At 34.1% G+C, this 21,668-nt stretch overlaps 1 protein-coding gene across 1 annotated transcript in view; it reads left to right on the forward strand.

Annotated features, from left to right (window-relative positions):
• Window positions 1-21,668, forward strand: part of LOC128166033 (sacsin-like) — a 47,318-nt gene that overhangs the window by 24,137 nt on the left and 1,513 nt on the right. The window contains exons 6-8 of the mRNA XM_052830946.1: window positions 1,205-1,411; window positions 8,240-9,583; window positions 10,801-21,578. Of these exons, the coding sequence (XP_052686906.1) occupies window positions 1,205-1,411; window positions 8,240-9,583; window positions 10,801-21,578 (12,329 nt within the window). The remainder of the gene's footprint in view (window positions 1-1,204; window positions 1,412-8,239; window positions 9,584-10,800; window positions 21,579-21,668) is intronic.

Genomic DNA, 21,668 nt, shown 5'->3' on the forward strand with positions numbered 1-21,668 from the left:
GAGTTGCGTAGGTGTGCGGTCATCCCTGCCTGCATAACGTTGAGTCCCTATATATGTGCAGGAGCGGTGATTAAAGTCTGCTCTTGTAAATATTTTCAGCAATCAGGGCTATCCAAGTTCCAAAGGGGAAAATGGATTTTATTTATACAGGATCTACATGTATTAATGTACATTGTCCAGATTGTATTATGACTCCATTAAGCTGACTTTATCATACCTATTGTTCCTCAGGTGAGCGATGTGGCCCATGGGCCTCTTGTTTTACAATTATAACTTCCGTAATCTGTACTACCGATTAAATTCTTAAATTTCTTTTGGCTTGAGATAACTGTTTTATTCGATTTCTTACTTATAATGTCAGTAGTTGCCTGGCATTTTATTTTTGCATTGATTGACTCGGAGTTTCCTAAAAACAAAAATAGCAATTTTCTGTATCTTTACAGCCTTACATTAATTGCATTTGATAACATTCACAATAATGTCTAATAAACATTTGCATGTTCTAAAATGTGTTAAACAGCTAGTCTTGTCAATAAATGCATTTCAATTTTGGTGTTCTAAGAAGTAAGGAAATGCTGACGTCAGGCTAACGTCGTAATGAAAATATAAGGTTTTGAGAAATCTTTTAAATCTTAAAAGTTTTTTTGCCAAAATTTGGCCGAGAACACATACTGATATTTTTTTATGAATTGATTCATAATTATCTCCTCTGTTTTTGTGTTGAGTATGATTAATTTCGTCTGAATCGTTTAAAAGTTTGGAGCATAGTTTTGTAATGCGTTTCTCGGTTAAAATGTGCATTTTACTATATATTTCATTGAAATGGCGTTGCTTGATTTTATTAATGACACTGTATTTGAAACACGATAACATTATTACCGCGCAGACGAATCTTAAATGAATTTTAGAAATAAAACTATAAAACCTATGGATCACGTGGTCAAATTTTCAAGGAAGAATTTCTCACAAGCAGGTAAACCCGCGAGCTACCTTAAGTGTGCAAAGATATTTTCAATAAGATAAATGGGTTTGATTTAGTGAGTTTCTGAATTGATAATTTTGCATATGATAATGTTTGCATAGCATTTTGCGATATATTTTATTTAGCGAAAACTTAATTTTTGGCCAAAAATTAATATAAATTCAATACACGTCAAACAATTATTCAATTTGAAAATTTTCATGCTATATTTTAAATTTGTAGACACGCCTTTGATTGTGAGTAGAGACCAGTTGCTAATTATTAATCCCACGGAGCGACCACATAGAATTTGCCACAATGTAACATTATCAAATTTGACCACCAAATACAGGAAAACGCTCTGGCCAGTGTTGAATCATATTTTTAGACTGGAGAAAGAGGGCACTTTTGGATTTGATATGTCTTCGCTGGAACAGGGTTTTTATCATGGTAAAACACATTCACAACTTATTTATTATATACTTGTGTGTGATTATATTTTGAGCCTTACTTTATATTAATCTTTAAATGAATTAAGAATGAACAAGACAATAACTCTTCACATTCTCCTTTACAGTTGAAATGTATTTGTGATAATTTTTAGCTCACCTGAGCTGAAAGCTCAAGTGAGCTTTCCTGATCACCTTTTGTCTGTCTGTCCGTCCGTCCGTATGTACACTTTTCACATTTTAAACTTCTTCTCTAAAACACTTCGCCAATTTCAACCAAATTTGGCACAAAGCATCCCTATAGAAAGGTGATTATAAATTGCAGAAATGAAAGAGCGATCTTTATTTAAAACGGAGTTAACCTCGAAACTGTAGAAAAAAGAGAGTGCATTTTTTAAAATCTTTTTCTCAAGAACTATTGAGTTAAATTCAACGTAATTTTGCAAAAATAATCCTTATGGAAAGGAAAACATAAATTGCAAAAATTATTGGCGAACTTTGTTTCAATTTTTAGTAATCAACGAAAATAAAAATAAAGAGATAATCGCTGTCAATCAGTTTATAACTTCGGGTTCGGTATTCCATATCAAAAACGAAAGTTCATTGTGTAAGACAGCCAAGTTTGAATGTTGACGCGTGGCAAACGGGTCAAACTGACAAAGATGATTTTGCTTGTTGTGCAACAGTTTACATGCGAAGGGATACTTGAAACATGCGAAATATATTTGTGCCAATTTCGTAAAGTAAATTGAGATTCAATCTTTCGATGCGTTAACCTTTTCACTCATGTCCGTGGTTTTTACGTTGTTTTGAATTTCGTTTATGCTTTTTAACTTGAGAGGAAATATTGCCTGTATTTTGGGATTTTTACGTTTCGAATCAAATATAGACTTCCGTAAATCAGACAGTTAATATTTTACCTGCGCAAAATTAGCATAATCTGATGCACTAACAGCATATCATATTATAAATACTATACATTTTATTGGTAATTCGGTACGATTTCTACGTTATGGTTGATTATAATGCAACGTGTTTTGTTAAGATGCTCTGCATTTTCAGTCTAAACGTAGATTGTTTTTGCTGCTAGAAATATATAGGTATATGTTTATTATGAAAAATAAATTGTGCTCTTTCTTTGTTTAAGTGCATGTTTCTTCTGTTTTAATTGTTTATTTACAATTTTCTCTTTACTAATCATTTTCAGCTGAGTCAAGTTTCAAATTATAAGAAAGAAAATGAGCTTTGCTCCCAGAACTGAGGCCATGCTTTTGTTCATTCTGAATAGGAAATACCAAGTTTAAAAATCTTAAGTTGAATGTTATTAACTCTTGTGAAAAAAAATTTGACTCAAACCAATTGTGAGTTCTGTGTCGTGCTTTTAATTCTACGATTGACGCTGAAATTTTGATTTATCACTAGATATGTCTCACTAAACGTTAATACTTGTACAGAAAAATTAAAAGGATGATATGCTATAACAACTTTTTGGGACCCCCTCCTTATACGATGAATCTACACCAACTTTGATGTTTTTTCAGACACAATTAAATTAAAACGACCTCTTTAAAACAGTTTAAAACATTACTGTTACGGGGATAAATCTATTATCGCTATTCTTAAGAAAAAATTACAGCGGAAAATCATCTTGATTTGTAGCCATTTTTTTAACGTTGATTTTGAATAAAGATGAAAATAAAGTGTGGGCCTTAGTAAAAAAAAAAAAAAAAAAAGAGCGATATGCCTGTCGATACATTGCAATCTGAGGCTTATTGGGGGGGGGGGTTAGATTGACAAGCAAAAAATAAGATTTTGAGTATGGCTATGTCTAACTTTGCAAAAAAAAGTTGGAGGGGGGGATCCCCCTCCCCCTCCACCCAGTTCCGACGCGTATGCATTGATTATACATGTAATTATTATAGCTCTTCAACATATTACATGACAACATTTTTCATTCGAGTGTATTCATCGATCAAGTGAGTAAGGTTATAAAACGTAGCACGAGTCATGCGCGGATCCAGACAATTTTTCCCGGGGGGGGGGGGGGGTCCGAAGGATAATTGTGTTTGCCAGGGGGGGTCCGAGGCATATTTTCGCGATAATTTTACTATGTAAATTTAATAAATTTTCATTTTTCATTGACCCCCCCTCCCCCCCCCCCCCTCTAGATCCGCGCATGCGAGTTCACGCCTGGTAAACAACAACAGTTTATAATGTGGAAGTACAATTAAATATTTGAATGCGTTTAATTTGAACACCTTGAGGTACAATTTTCCTCTTTCACATGTAGGAATCTTTTTAAATAAAATACAATAACTAGCTAGTAAAATGTAGTTGAAGATGAATATGTACCTTTCTGCATATTCTTATATATAATTTGATCGTTTGATAAAGTGAGGGGGCAGAACTAAAATAAAGAGAATTGGAAGTTAAGAGTGTACCCCTACCAAAATTTTGTTTTCTATCTTGCATAGGATCTTATTTTTGGTAAAAATGGTATTTCATAAGGGTATAATGTCATAGATTAAGTGTAGGAAAATAAGTGTGAAATTTGGATATAGTTTATTTTATGGTATTCTGTTTTTGTTTTTCTACCGAGGGGCCATTTGGTACAATATCCTTTGAACACCTATATAAAGCCATTGTTGCTCAGGTGAGCGATGTGGCCCCATGGGCCTCTTTAAGTTTATATTTTTAAGTTGCTCGACACACCAATATATTATTTGATAAATGAATAAAGTATGTTTTTGAATTTAGACTTAACAAATAAGCAACCACTGTAATATTTTCAAAATTTTACTGCTGGTATTTTTTTCAGAGAAATTTGAAATTTAGTTTTGGCTTTGTTACAAAAGATATGATTTAGCTTATGATTTCCTATCAAATGTATAATCAAATATAAAACTTGACATGTCAGAAAGAGTGAAGTTAACGTTTTAATTTTTTATTACATTAAATTGAAAATAGAGTTTTGTAGCCCTTTTGCTTACATTTTTTATTTACATTACAAGATTTTTTTTAGCTCACCAAGATGAAGTCGGGGAGCTTATGCTATACCCCCGGCGTCGGCGTCGCCGGTGGCGTCCGGACCTGGTTAAAGCTTTTGTTGCAGGTCCTATATCTACGTTATCACTTGTCCTATCTTCACCAAACTGGCAATGATGATGCATCAGGACTTGGGTGCAGGTGCCCTTTGATAGCAATTTCTAAATTATTACTGGCCCTAACTTCACCAAACTTGCATGGATGGTGCGTCTTATGATACTGATACGCCTTCCAGGCATGAATGCTGAATCTGAGCCGTAGGTTTCGGTTGCTGGTAGATGTTAAGTTTAAAAGGGACTTGGACACGATTTGAGATCAAAAATTTTATTTTTATTTTTTATGTTTAAAATGGTTTATTGGTCCATTTTAAATGATTGACCAAAATCTTAAATGTTAAAGTCAAGTTTCAAGCGAGATACAGAGGTAAGAATTGATTATTATGTAAACAAAGCTTGAGTCATATAGTTGTTTACAAAAAAGGTAAATTTCTTAGACAAAATGGAATGTAAAAAACAATTTAAACTAATTCGATAGCTTCTTGAATAATATTATTAACAAATGAAAGTTACATTTGATTGAAATTTACACCAATACAACGAATATGTAAAAATGACAATATTCGAGCTTTGTTTACCAACAAAGAATTATAAACTCTGTATCTTGCTTATAAATTGATATTTGAGTTTCAAATTTTGACATGGCATTATAAACTTTTATATTTATCGGTATAGGAATTGAAAATGGAAAAATAAAATTTAAAAATTTTAAGTCAATTCGTGTCCAAGTCCCTTTAAAAGCTGGTTAATGTTTTTGGAGCAGGTGCCCTCTGATGATTATAACTAAGTTAATACTGGTCTTAATTTCACCAAACTTAAATGGATGATACGTCTTGTGATACTGCTACACATGGCAGGTTTGAATGCTGAATCTGAGAATAGGTTTCAGATGATGGATGAGGTTTATTTTTTTGTAACAGGTCACATTTTTTATAGAAAATAGAACTACAAGTATTTTAAACTTGCATAGTTGAATTAACTCTAATATATTAGCTCCATATTTTTAATTTGACCATCACAGACAAACCAAATCATTAACGTTTCGTTTTTACCTATTATGACATTTTCCTGATTTTGACATTTACCTCTATTGTGAAATGCCGAATTCTGACTAGGAGCATACGGCGGGTGCAACCGGTCAGCAGAGAATCCTCACTCCTCCTAGGCACCTGATTCTCTCTGTATCTTTTTAAAGGTCTGTGTTGCTCTGCTTTGAATTTGTATTTCGTTTATAGATTTTTGAGTAGTTTTATAGATTTTTGAGATGGTTGACAGTTTGTTATGGTCATTTTTCATAAATAAATCACAGAGGTAAATTCAGATTAAGAGCCTGATTTCCATTATCAAGGATGCTAAAAATATGTCTTAGATATTACTGGTCCTAACATCACTAAACTTGCATGGATGGTGCGTCCTATGATACTGATACGCCTGCCAGGCATGAATGCTGAATATGAGCCGTAGGTTTCGGTTGCGGGTAGAGGTTAAGTTTTAAGAGCTGGTTAAAGTTTTTGGAGCAGGTGCCCTCTGATGATTATAACTAAGTTAATACTGGTTCTAATTTCACCAAACTTAAATGGATGATGCGTCTTGTGATACTGCTACACATGACAGGCTTGAATGCTGAATCTGAACATTAATTTTGGATGTTGGAGGAGGTTTAGTTTTTTGGAACAGGTCAAATGTTTTATAGATGATAGCTTGAATAGCTGATTTAACTATAATATAAATGAACCGCAGAGGTGATGCAGATGCAAAGCCTAATCTACATTATCAAGGAGGCTAAAAAAATCTCCTTCCTTATTCAAACCTCCTTCATAGATGTATTTGTTGTAGAATGATATAACATGAGTCCTATGATATAGTATTGTATAATATGAAACTCTATTGTTTAATATGATACAATATGATATCATATGTTATATCGTAAAAAGTTACAAGTAACCATATGATATTGTATCAATTTATTGAAAATTATTATATGATATTGTATCATGATATTGTTTTTATAATATTATAAATTATGATACAATATTGTAATATGATATTGTATTGTACAATTTTTCATCACATGATATTGTTTCATATCATATTGCAATATATAATATCGTGTCATATGATATGATATTGTATAAAGTTATACTCAGTAGAATATTCTCACTATTTAACTTTATATAGACGAATAATCAATAATTGTAATATTAGCTCGTCCGAAAAATATTGACCGGTCAATTTTTTTTAATATTGACCGGCGAAGAATATTATCTAGAGAATATTCCTTCTACTTCAATTGATCGCTTCTGATTATTTGATTCGTAAAAGTGACGTAAATAACTCTTTGCGACTCCAAAACAAGGTGACGTCATTATATGCAATCAATCAAGGCAAGTAAACAATAGACGCGCAATGCAACGGTTTGCTATCATAACGGATATAACTATTTGTAAATTACTGTGAAGTAAAATCAGGAAATACATCTATAACTTAATATCTACGGGCGGAGGAATATCAGCAGTGACCGTTTGATGCCGACGATATTTTGGAAATTTACTTTGCGCAAAATTGAATCGGTAATTCTATGTTGAGTTGAGAAAATTACGGTGATCTGTTTTTAAATCCTTTCTTGAATTTTGGTTTGTTTCTTTATAGTATTCATATAATATTTACTGTGTTTTCGGGCAACATTTATTATATTAGCCATCTTGGGGCGATTACATTGCCCTCCGCTTCGCGTCGTCCCTCGACGGCTAATATAATCAATGTTGCCCTCAACCCCAGTCAATATTTGTAAAATATGATATTGATTCATATAATATATTATTATATCACATGAAATTGTATAATATTATATCATTTGATACAATATTTTATAACATGATATTGTATTATATAATATATTACTATAACACATGATATTGTATTATATCATATGATACATTGTAGTATCAAATGATATTGTTTTATATGATACAATATCATTTTATATATCAAATATGATAAAATATCATACAATATTATTAAAGTATTGAAAGTATTATGAATTGTAAGTATTGAATTGTAAGTATTGAAAGTATTATGATTGTAAGTATCATAGGATGCAATATCATATTTTATATAAAACAGTATCCATGAATATCCAAGATCATTACATATGGTTATCAAATAATACGATAAAGGTGGTCTCATAAAGGTGATGCCTCATAAAGGTGATGCCTCGTCTTGGTGAGCTTTGTAATCTATAATTACCTACATTTATTTAATGTCTTGACTTTTTTTTTCGTTTAGCTTTTAGTTTAGTGTTAACTATTGGCACACTGGCTAGCGTACCTCTCTAAACGCAGTTCTACAAATCGCTATCCATGTAACATACCATAATGTATAAACTGCAATGGAGCATAACAGTGCATTGCTATTAAAATTCCATTAATTATAAATATCTGGTGTGTGGCGACAGTCAACAGCCACGTTGAGATGTGATGTTTCTGTAAAAAGAGAAAATAAAAAATATTTATGAAATTTTGGCAGCTGATGTTTAACTCGGTTTATTTATTGCTTTGGTTAATTAAACCCATGTTTTCATGGGTTTTTTGATATTATCTTTTTTAAATTATAATTTCTTAAAGCTACTGCTTTGATAAGTTTTTCTAAAAGGTTTTTGAAACTTAGTAAAAAGATGCACTAAGACCATTACACTAAATATAGTATGAAACCAAACTTTTCCTTGATAGGTACTTTGTTTTGGTTTCCATTGAGACGGTCCCCGTCTTTACTTCTGGAAAAGATATACCCACCAGAGAGAATGATAGAACTCATCACCTCTTTTACCAAAGAGGCAGACAACATTCTTCTGTTTCTTCATAACGTAAACAAAATTATCATCATGGAAAATGAGGGCCAAGTTTTGTATGAAAATACTATTGAAAAGACCGATGAAACAAGAAAAGATTTGGTAGAATTTTGGGAGTACTTAAAAAATATATCAACTAACCATGAAACAACATACTTACAAAACTCCAAAGCTGTTACATACAATGCTCAAGTTGTCACTAACGACGTCAAAGAGGGACGACGGAAGACATATTTATTTAAGATCATTCATTACTTCCAAGGAAAAACAGATATGTCATTAAATCTGATGAAACTGTCCAAACAAAAAGAAAATATTCCACTTGTTGGAGTTGCATATCCAATGCAGTTTGATAAGAGGTTTGTTGCACGTGTGTTTTGTTTCTTGCCTTTACCATTTACCTCCAGCAGTCTTACCGACTTACCTGTGCATGTGAATGGATTTTTTAATCTTGACCCTTCAAGAGACCATGTAATGCAGGCCACAGAAGGTCAAGTTGGTGAAAAAGACAAAAACATACAATGGAATGAACTACTGATCCAGGAAGTGATACCCAAAGCTTATATAAAGTTGATCGAGGATTTACTTACAAAGGGAACGAAGGCTGAAATAATATATAGGTGTTTACCTGATATAGAAAAAGTTCATAGTGATTTATGGAAGCGTCTGCTGCCACCTGTACTCAGAATGGCTGTCCAAATGAATATCTTTCAAACCGAGAAGGCCCAAGAGACATGGGTCAATATAGAGAGTGCTGTATTCAATGTGTTTGTTGAAGAAGAAAGAATGGCTGACCAAGAAATAAAGAACACAGTGATTGGTCTAATAAAAGATTACAATGAAAACTTAGTTATGCTACCAGAACATTTGAAAATACTAATAATGTCATGGCCCAAATACAACATCATTCCAAGTGTTTGTCCAACGCTCATCAACAGTGAATATATAGCCAGTCTAATGAACAATGATTCATTGTACAGAACGATGTCCAGAAAAAACAAAATACAGCTTTTAGATTATTTTCTGACATATGCAGAGCTTGAATCTTACAAGAAATTGGAATTGATACCAACAAATGATGAAAGCTATTTTCTGTCTTTAACATCTGATGATCCAATTTACTTGTGCTCGGAAGAAGAGGCGTTTTTATTTCCAAATCTAGAGATACAACTGCTCTCTGATTTATCAGATGAAATGAAGAGAAGACTGTTAGAACTTCGTTGCGGTGAGTAATGAACACCATAAAATGTTTAATAAAATTATTTGATTGCAATTTATTTATAAATACAGATGATGTTTGAATATTTAACTTATGTTGTACATCTCATGTAGCTCAAGTGAGCGTTTCTGATCCCTTTTTTTTGGTCCATCTGTCTCTCTATCCATCAATAAACTTTTTGTATTTTTTCGACTTCTTCTACAGAATTAGTAGGCCAATTTCAATCAAACTTTGCAAAAGCATTATTTGATAAAGGGGATTCCAATTTATTATCCCTCTTTCAATGTGAGATACTTAAAAATAAATAAAATAACTTTTTAAAAACCAATTGTCAGAAAAGCTGCAAATTGCGTGGAAACATCGTCACACGTCAGATGGTGTAGATCTAAGCAAGTTTGTTTAAATCATGATTCCCAGGGTAGAAGGGCGCCACAATCGTGGGTCAAATTTTTACATAGTAAAAATGGTAATCTTAAAAACTCAAATGTTTAGATATTTAGTATTACTTACATGCAAGCATCTTGACATATTGTTAATTATTACTTGTTCAGACTGTGGCCCCTGGCCGATTCTCGGGCCCACAAGGGGTTTTACGTTTGATGTACCGAAGGTTCAATAATATATAAACAATTATCTAAGATCTTGATAACTGCAATGTTACAAAAGTTGCTCATTTTTTTAACATAAGAATATCTGGAGAAAAATTTGAAAACCTATTAAGACAGGCTCTATTCTACTACCTTATCCAGATACTTTTTATATTCCCCCATAAAGCTGATTAAATTATGGTTATTGTTGCTCAAGAGATAGATGTGGCCCATATGTCTCTTGATTGTTGATGAATTGTTAATGAGTTATTATTGGCTTTTTGTAGATGATCATAAACTGTTAAGGAACATAATAAATTGTTGAAGTATATTTTCAATAGTTAGGTTTTTGAAAGTCTAATGTTTATCTTGCTCTCAGATTGATGTGTAGATTTACAGACAAAAGTTTTACATTTATTTTAATTTTTAAGAATAAATCTTTGTTTTAATATTGCTTGATACAGTAAAACAAGCGTACAACGAAGGGAGGGGCAATTTTACTTCGTTATAAACGTAATTCATTATATCCATCAATTTTACAGCATGTTCACATAACCGTTTCTTTACTTTACATGTAAACAAACAAATAATTGTTAGTATGTTTTGATATTTTATTTACTGTTTTATATCTTGCAGGGAATATAAAGAATTGGTCTCCAGAACATTTTGTACCACTACTGAGGCAATCTACTGATGTTGAAAAATCTTTAAAGCTGGATCTAGGGGCAAAGAAAAAATGGATTCAAAAAGCATGGACCTTTTTATCAGAGACAGAAAATCAACATTTGATTGAACAAATTGAATTGTGTCCAGTTTTATTAGCAAAAGAGGATATAAAAGCCGATCCCAGCCTCCATGTCTTAAAGAAAAACCACATCCTTACCAAGACAAGTCATCTGCAGCAGAGTCTAACAGAAGAGGTGAAAGAGGTGTTGAAATGTTGTGGGGTAAAGCTATTAGAGAAAACATTTTTCCTTCCCGATTTTGTTATGGCAAAGTATGTCGCACAGCCAACAGTGAAAGATGTTTGCATGGTTCTAGAGAAGACTTTCCGAGAAAACTCATCGAACATAATCAAGTTCAATAATCTGCCAGAAAGCGTAAGAAAGGAGTTTGCTATTTTTATTGGAGAATATAGATCTCACAATGATAAGATGGCAGAGGACCTTAAAAAATGGCTGAGGAAATTAGAATTGTTCCCACTGTCCAATGTATATGTTTCTTCTAGCCTTTATGCAGTTGAAAACGTTGCTGGTATTGCACCACCTCATATGAAAAAATTTCCAGTCAGATATAATGATTTATTGCTTGATAGGGATTTTAAAGGCATTTCTCTTGCACGTGAGTTGGGATGTCAATATTTCCCGGAACAAACATTGATCAAAGAAACACTACAAAGTGTGAGAGACAACAAGTACGAATCTAATGAAGTAATTTTGTTTATGAATTATTTCATGGACAAACTGAATGATGACACTCCTGCAGAACAGATAGAAATAGCTTCCAAAGTTCCGTTTATTGAGAATGGAGTTGGTGAATTAAAAGCCCCTACAGACCTATTTGATCCCTCTAAAGGTAAACTGAAGGACCTCTTCTGTAAGGAAAACTCATATTTTCCAAAGGAATGCAGCAATTTAACCTTGGTCGGAAAGTTGCAGAAATTAAAAATCAAATCTGATGAATGTATAACCTTTCAGGATTTGATTAACACGGTGCAATTCATAGAAGATACGAATGAACATTTGAATGATCTAGAACTAAAGAAAAAGGTACAAGCCATTTTCAATCACTTAAAAAAATTATCACAGAGTGCAAAAGCCATGTTTGTCGAGGAAGTAAAAGGAAAACGATGGATACCAGTAATGAAGGAGAAATCCGAATCGTATCCAAAGTTAATGAAATGGAAGGGAAAAGATGCCAGACTATGTAAACCTCTTGAAGCATGTTTACAAAAGTATCACTTACTTGTAGGGTCAGTGTGTTATGTGTCCAGGTATGTTGACCAAGACGAACTCAACGAGTATCTTGAAGAACTGCTAAATCGACCAAAAACACATTTTGTTTTTGAACAGTTGAAACATTTGGTAAAAAAGTACAAGAATTCTAATAAATCAATGGTATATGATGGGATGCTTAAGGAGATATATGAATTTCTGGCAGAACAAGAATTGACAAAGGACGATTTGGCAATATTACAACTAGAAGACGCTATCCCAACAAAGTCATCCTTCACAAACAGTTCCAAAGTTTATATAGATTTTTTGCCACATGTTCCTCAAACATTACTAGAACCCCACAAGTATCAGATAAATGAGAAATGGGTTCAAGAAAGTAAAATGAGAAATTTTTTTGTGAGTATTGGATGCAAAGAGACACTGACATCAGAAGATCTCATTTCCGTTCAAGAGAACATCAAAGATTTTCACACTTTACAAACAAGATCAGATATTGAGGAGATTAAAAGAGATTTAAAATATGTGACTGATATTTTGGACATTCTTAAAGACATGAAAGAAAAAATATCCAAAGAAGAGCAGTCACGAATTTTATTCCCTGTTCAGACAAAAACCAAACAATTGGTCTTGATGCCTGCGTTGCAATGTACTTACACAGATGAAAAACACAGTCTTGAAGACATGGACACTGAAGAAGAAGCTGTTAAACTTCACTTTGTACATGAAAATGTCAGGGTTGATATTGCAGAGTGTTTCGGTGTCCCTTCTTTAACTCGAAGAGAAATGGAAAATGGGGGAATTGAGGATCTGGAGTATGAACAGTGGGGACAGCAAGAATCACTCACTACAAGAATCAAGAATATTTTGAAGGATTACTCAGATGGACCTCTATTCAAGGAAATGCTCCAAAATGCCGATGATGCTGGTGCAACCTGCATGAAAATACTGTATGATGAGAGAAAAAATGAAGATGCAAGAACTGGTTTGATTGACAAAGGAATGGAAGAGTGTCAGGGACCAGCTCTTTGGTTTTACAATGATGCTAAATTCAAAGAAAAAGACTTTAAGAATATCATTAAACTTGGTGGTGGGACAAAGGAGACCGAGCATACAAAGATCGGCAAGTTCGGACTTGGATTTTGCTCCGTTTATAGTGTGACTGATGTACCCAGTATCGTGAGTGGAAAATACATTGTCTTTTTTGATCCACGAACTATACATTTAGGGAAAGCCATCAAAGACAAATCTAAGCCTGGTCTACGGATCCCCATATCAAAAATAGTGAAAAAGTTTAGAAAGCAGTTTAAGCCTTATGATAAAATATTTCACTGTGATTTTACTAAAGAGGATGAATATGAAGGAACTCTTTTTCGACTACCTTTGCGCACAGCCAATCAGGCATTAGAGGATCCAAATGGCATATCCACAAAACAGTACAGCAGAGAGGAAGTTATATCTGTAGTAAAGAAGTTTATGGACTCGGCAGGCAATCTATTGCTGTTTACTCAAAACGTCAAAAAAATTGAACTTCATTTTCTTAATCAAACTGATGAACCAGACCAGAAAAAGATAATGTACTCGGTTGAAAAAAGCCAGTGTGAAAATATATTTGACCAGATGAAAGCAGCTGCTTTTAAAGGAGAGGAAGAATTCAGTCTGACGTTTCAGTTTGACATAGAAATACAACTGAATCCAAATCTCCCTAAAATATTGGATTCGGAGTTTGAAAACGTGACTGGATCCTCTTCTAGGTGGATTGTGTCATGGGCTGCCTTACAAATGCTTAAAGATCTTCAGGGACCTCCTCTAGTCGCCAGTACCGCAATGCCATTGACTTTTTCACTTGGAGCAAGTGAACAGCAGAATGCGCGTTATGGATTTTTTAACACAGGGCATGTGTTTTGTTTTCTACCTCTTCCACAGGAAAGCCAAATGAAAGTTCATCTAAATGGAAATTTTGCAGTAGAGCAAAGCAGAAAAAGCATTGTAGCACCTACCTTGTCAGAAAATGAAGTGACAATGGCACAACGAAATTATTCATTGATTTCAAACGTACTGTCAAAAGCTTACCTTAGTATGTTGGAAAATGTCAAGCTCTCATCATCAGCAAAATACCACACACTTTGGCCATTATCCCAGGAAGGAAATGTTTTTAATCCTTTAGTATCAAAATTTTATGCAGATATTTGTCAAAAAAAGATAAAAATATTTTTCCGCAAGGGGAATTCGGGGCAGAAGTTTTCTTTGAAAGAGTGCAAATTTTTGGACAGTTCTTTGCAAGACAATGATGATTTAGGCAAAACAGCATATCAACTTCTTGTCTTGTTTAATCCGTTCCCTGAAAATATAATGTATATGCCATTTGAAATCCAGAAGGAATTTATGAAGCCCAATTGTAAACCACATTTTCTGAAACAAATATGCAGTGAAGAGAGTTTTTTCTTGAATGTATTTCTGAAAAATCTTGCAAAGAATTTCTGGGAATCTGATGAAAAGAAAAACATTCGGAGAATGCTATTAAAGCGCATCTTTGGCAGTGGAAATAAAAATGTTTTATCAAATATGACAGACATCGAGTGTATCCCCACTAAACCAAATGGACGTCTTCGAAAGCCCATCGAATTGGTTAATGAACATTCCCATTTACTACATGGCTTGTTCTCTGTTTTGGATGAAAGGTTTCCAGAAGATGAACTGCTTGATGTTAAGAAAACACTGATATGCCTTGGGATGAACAATGACAGTATATCAGATGAAATGCTTATTGAAAGAGTTAACACCATAAAATACTTGGAACAGTCAAATTTTGAACTAGCTAAACAAAGATGCAATGTTTTAATTATGTACCTCTTGCAAAACTCTGATTGTATAAAACAAACAACGTTCGACAAACTTAAAGATATTCCATTTCTCCCTGTTATGACAAAGCCTAATGGCTGGCCTTTTAGTTTGTTTTTAACGGATGTGGAACAATTTGCAGCTCCTTCTATGTTATACAGGAATAATTGCAAGTTTTTGATAGGAAGTGTTAAGGAAATTCTTGATGAATCTGGTTTTAGCTGTTCACATGACGACATATTCTGTAAACTTGCCATTAAGAGATGGGAAGATGTTAACAAAATATATGTTATAGAGCAACTAAAGAAGATAGCAGATATAGGAAAGGAAATGCTGATTATAAATGAAGAGGCAGAAATTTTGAAGAAGATATGCAAAAATGTCTACTGTTTTTTGGATAATTATTGTGTGACAAGAGAACTGGAGATGTTCCAAAGATCCCCTTGTATATTGATTTCAGTGGATGCCATGACTTCAAAGCTGGTGGAACCATACTTCGTATCATTCAACCCGAAGGATGATGTTCCTCCATATATTCATAAAATTGATGATAACTGGTGTAGTTACCATAATTTTTTCAAATGTGTTGGTGTTCACGACAAAATAGAACAGGAATTTATCATTGAAATTTTGAATGGTATCAAGATGGTTGAGGGGAAGAGAGTGGACAATCTTTCATCTGTCATCAAATTGTACAACTTGATAATAAAAAACTCTGGAGATCTTGGGCTGGATAGAATCCTTTTGCCTGACCTTCATGGTGTAATGCGGAAACCTAAGGATATGTGCTTTGAGGATGGAAATGACATGATATCAACAGCAGATCATTTGTTTTTTACGCACTCGGACATTAAAATTCCAGTATGTAAACTCTTTAAAGTGGCCTCGAAAAGTGCAAAATTCATCAAGAAATTCTCCTCAGGGGTCTCATTTGGACAAAAAGAGGAACTTTTCACAAGATTAAAAAATATCCTTAAAGAGTATCCTTGTGACATTTCTATTTTAAATGAACTTGTTCAGAATGCAGATGATGCACAGGCGACTGAAATTCATTTTGTTTATGACAAGCGGAGCCATTCAGAAAAAGAATTATTTGATGACTCTATGAAATGTCTCCAAGGACCAGCTCTTGTTGTTTACAACAACTCCTGTTTCTCGCAGGAGGATATTGATGGTATATCTAAACTAGGTGAAGGAAGCAAATCTTCCGATCCAAATCAAACGGGTCAGTTTGGAATAGGATTCAATGCTGTTTATCACATCACAGATGTCCCATCTTTTTTGACTAAAGGAACAAAAACTCCAAATGGTGGATCCCTTATAATGTTTGACCCACATTGTAAATATGTGCCAGACGCCACACCAGAGGACCCTGGATTGAGAGTTGATGACCTTAAATTGATTGAAGAAAAGTATTCTGGGGTTTACAATACTTACTTACAGAAAGAGCTTCCTGCAGACTCAGGAACATGGTTTCGGCTTCCTTTGCGAACCAATAAAATGGCCAGTGCATCCAAAATCAGTGAACAGGGAGAAATTGAGGACAGCCATATGTTAGAAATATTAGAATCATTTCAGAATGAAATGTCTAAATCTCTGCTGTTTTTAAGAAACCTAAAATGCATTAAATTATCAGAAATAGATGAAAGTGGTGATATGTTAACCATTGGTGAAGTTACAGCGTTTGTTAAGGAAGGGGACTCGTATAGAATTGAAGAATTTCATTTAAAATGTAAGGATGCACTTCACTTAATGCGGGACGGTAATATTGATTTAGGTGCGAATCCAGGTTTCTCTTGTGATTATTGCATTGAACTAAAGGGAAAGGCCGGAGAAAAGCAATGGCACGAGGATTGGGCTATATCAAATGTGTTTGGGACAATGAAAGAAACTGTTGTTAAAGATGTTTTAAAAAAGGGCTACAAAAAAAGAAGAATTAACCTTCTGCCGAGAGCAGGTATAGCAGCATGCTTGAGACAAACAACAAATGAAGACGATCCAATATCTGGAGAGTCTGAAAATCCTGATGAAAATTTGAATGAAACAATGCGGGCATTTTGCTTTTTGCCTTTGCCACATCCAACTGGTCTTCCTGTTCATATCAATGGTCACTTTGCTCTTGATTCTAATCGAACAAATATCTGGACAGAGGATCAGGCGTCCGTAAAGGGCTCTTGGAACGAATTGATATTAAATGAGGTCTTACCCTTTGCATACATTTCTGCCATACAATTCCTAAAGCAATTGTTATTCTCTGATAAATTCTTGCATAGTGATTGTGTAAGGCAATATAACAATTTTTTCCCAGTCATGAAACATATCAAAGATGACATATGGAAAAAGACAGTCGGAATGTTTTACTTGAAAGTGTTGGCAAGTGAAATCAATCTTTTTCCTATGTTGTTTGATAAAGAGACTTTTGAATCGATGAGAAGCACAAATTGTATTTCAGCCAAAGGAGCACTTAAGGATAGAGAAAATTCAGCTGTTGTGTTTGTTCCATTAATATCTAAACAGCATCATTTTCCAGCATATTTTGATAAATTAAATGACGAATCTGAAAACGAAGAAGAAATTCCTAATGTTCAAGACCACACAAATAAAAGTGACTGTCATGAAAGTTCATTGAAAATATCTCTCAGTCGACAGAATACCAACCAACTTTCGCAAATACTGAAAATGTTAGGCCTGAAACTTTTGAGTTCTTCCTCAGATATACTGGAGAGTATTCAAGAATCACTGATATATAAGACACAGGACAGTCTTACAATGCAAAAATCTTCACCAAAAACAGTGGAAATTGGGGATATTTTTGATTTTTTGAAGTCATGGAATAGCGAACATGTCGACAAATGTAGAATCGACAATCTCCCAATTGACATTAGAGAAACTGTGTTGAAAAATGTGTCAAAAGTGAAATTGCTTCTGGCATTCTGTTTTAAAAATAGAGAAAATAAAAATGACTTAGAAGGGATTCCATTGTGCGTGTTGAATAGTGGTTTATTGACATGTTTTTCTAAATCTTTTCCAAAGATAGCGTCAAAGTTTTGTCATCTACTTGAATGTTCAAAGGACAAATTTGTTTGCAAAAGCCTGGTATCAATCTTTCAAAATAAAGCTTATACTGGAGTCATTCGATTAACCATAAAACATTTTGCTGAACTTTTACAAAATAACATATCCAATCTCTACTCTAGTAATGAGCCAGTAGAATGGAAAGGGGGTATTAGCAGTCAATGGCTAAATGATTTTTGGGAGTTTCTTTCCACAAATAAAGAAACTGTTGAGGATTGCAAAATGTATTTGTCGAACTGGTGTCTTGTTCCAACAGAGGACAGAAAAGGACAGATGTATCTGTATCCCTTCCAGTTAGCATATGCTGTCATGAATAATAATATGAATTGGAAAGATGAAAAACTTTTAGGGGTGTTATCAAAGCTTGGATTTCCTAAACTTAAAATAGTAAGAAAGCACAGTATCGCAGCTCATTTATGTGCCTCTGAATCAACTCCAGAAAACATTTTGAGTATGTTTTGTTACCAGAAAAATCTGTACAAAGGAAGTATTAACACCTCAGAAGCCAATCAAGTATTGTTATATCTACTAGCCAAATTACACAAAGAAGTAAAAGATCGAGATTCAGATATTCTAAACAAGTTTCGTAATACATGCTTGTTTGAAACCCTTGATGGACATGTGACTGATATTACAATGAAGAGAGTTTTTACTCTTATGGATGAAGACAGTTTTCCTAAAAGTGGCGTTAATACTTTGTGTGAAGAACTAGGAATTATCATTCTGAAAAGGAAGGATTTGCTTGAGGATTTTGAAATACTAAACATGTCTCAAGAAGACTTTTATGCAGACATTTTCTTAAAAAGTGGAAATTTGATTGACAACTCTACTGTTAAAGAACATGTAGAGCACATTGTGGATAAACAGTTATACCTTGGAAGTCGACAAGAGAAAATAAAGGAACTGATTTCAGGAATAGCATGGATAAAAAATGCGGTTACTGGAGATCTTCAGAAGGCCAGTGAATTTTATTCTCCGCATTTGGAAGTTTGCAAACTGTTGTGTTCTGAAGAAGATTTGTTGCCTAAAGAATTGCACTCTGAAAAATGGAGAACGTTTTTGGAGAGTTTAGGAATGAAAACGGTTGTGCCATTTAAAATTCTTTTGAAATTTGGAAGAAAAATCGAGAGTTTGTGTATTGCTGACTATATAAATGACGATATCGCACACAAGTCGCAGGTTCTCGTGAAGTACATTTTCAACAAAATAGAAACAAATTGCATTGAAAAGCAAAGTTTTCTGCGAGAGTTTAGAAAAATCAAATGCATTCTTCCATTCAAAGTGCCTATGGAGATTTTAAAAATTATACCTCACCTTAACAGGCGGTCTCTTATTTGTTTTGAAGACTCTGTTTTGTCAACAATGTGGAATATATCATGGTCTCGCTGTAACTTGGTTCCAGAGACAACAGTGAAAGTACGTGATACTGTAGATTTAGATATTCTAGGAGTAAAGTCACAACCAGATGTAGTCGATGTGATAAGCCATATTCACATGCTTTGCTGTTACTTACAGAATTCATCATATTCTGAAAAAGGTCAACTAATGAAGAGAATGTACAAAAACCTAGAAACATATCTGGAAAATTCCACGAAATCTGCTAAAGAAGAAGTGAAGCGAGGGCTGTCGGAAACACCATTTATCTATCATAACTCTGTTGATAGATTTCTCCGACCATTTGAAGTTGCTCTATGTTTAGAAGCTGGAAAATCTATTGATGGTTATCTCTATAAAGGACCAGAAAAATATGGAAACTTCAATGAGTTGTTTAGGTTGATTGGTGTGTGTGACCAACCAGTATTTTATCACTACTTGCGTACATTTAATTCCCTTCATGAGAAAATATCTTCAAAAATAATGACACCAGAAGAGCTAGATATATCTTTGAAAGCTTTCACGGGATTATTGGAGTCTCTTAATTGTGAAAATTGTGACTTCTCTCAGCTTCCACATTTGTATCTGCCTTCAGAAAATGACAAACTGGTCTTGTCAACAGATATTGTTCTGTGTGATCGTTTGTCTATAAAACGGAGGATAGCAGGAAAACATTCAATGATGTTTTTGAAGAGCTGCACATATTTAGAAGTTGATAATCTTAACAAACTGCCCCCACACTTCAAACCTAAGTTGTTGTCAACGCTTTTTACTGAGCAGGTTGAAAAAGGTCCAGACTGTGAGAATGATCCATTACTGTTTAGGATAAGTAAAGTTTTCCATTCAGACGCTTTTTTTAATGGAGTTTGGATATGCGTGCAGCAGAAAGTTGCTCATTTTCAGAAACAATCAATAAAGCAGAAAATAAGACTGGCATTTCTGAATGTACGAATTCAAACAGTAGAAATGCTTCGAACGATCCTGTTTGAAGGCAATGTTCCAATTGAATCAACTGCAGAAGACAAATCAATTTATTATAAAAGATCAAAGGATAAAATTATGATTTACATCAAAGCAAAACCGATCATTTATTTTGAAAAATGTTTTGAGGAATGGAAAGGCAAACTCTGGCAAGTAGTATGTTTGTGTGCAGAAGGCCTGCTTTCAATGGGTCAGTTTTCGTTCATCCAGGAACTGTTGCTTTCCGAATCAGATGATGAAATAATGGAAATCTGTAAGAAACATGAAATTGAATTAGATGCAGATAACTGGCTACCATCTCCAGGGACTAGTATACCTGTTGGACTGCATGACACACTTGACAACACGTTTTGCGAATTTTCGAAAGGAGAAATTGCTGCATATGAAAGAATTGACCCATTGGCAGACATTGAAAGCGATGACGATATCAGAGTGTTTGAATCAGAGTTTATATATGTTCGTATACTCGAAAAAGAAGAATCCACATCAGAAATGTTTCCAACATACATTGTGTTCGATGGAGAAAATGATGTCAAAGTATGCTCGGTGCGATTGTTTAAATTTGTTCGCAAAATTGAAAAACAATCAAAAGAACTTGAACTATTTAGTGCAGAAAGAATACAGTTTTCTGAAACTAGCTTGGATGCAATTAAAGGCGATATAGAACGAAGACTGAAAGCTGCCTGGAAACTGTCCAAATCTTATAGAAGGGCTGTTATCAAAAGGTTATTACTTCAATGGCATCCTGACAAAAACCCAACAAACGTAGATCAGGCGACAAAAGTGACTCAGTTCATCCTTGATGTGATAGGGAAGTTAGAGCGTGGAGAAATAGGAGTGGAGAGTTCTTCTGCCGGTTACAGTGCCAGCTCTTCTTATCATTATGGAGCTTCAAATTATTGGACTTTCTTTCAAGGAAACGTCAACAGATGTAACACCAAAAGAAGAAAGAGACACTTTGATTATACAAATAGGGCTTCTGGTGGTAGCTATACACGGAATCAACGCCTGCCCAATCCCCAACCAGCTGTTGGTCTGCAGTGGATCAAACAAGCCAAATACGACGTCATTGCAGCAAATCAGCAGCTTATGTCCTGTTCGAACCCAAGGGACAGAAGTGGTGCACAGACTAGTTCACGGAATGAGGACGCTGTGACTTCATGGAATTGGATTTGTTATAAAGCTCACCAGGTTGGTATTTTATTTATTCATTAAGATTTATTTTATAAGGCCTATCTAGTAATTGCATGTACACTTCACACAAGTTTTGTTGTTGATTTG

This window comes from Crassostrea angulata, chromosome 10, assembly GCF_025612915.1.
Source record: "Crassostrea angulata isolate pt1a10 chromosome 10, ASM2561291v2, whole genome shotgun sequence".
NCBI classification, from domain to species: Eukaryota; Metazoa; Mollusca; class Bivalvia; order Ostreida; family Ostreidae; genus Magallana; species Magallana angulata.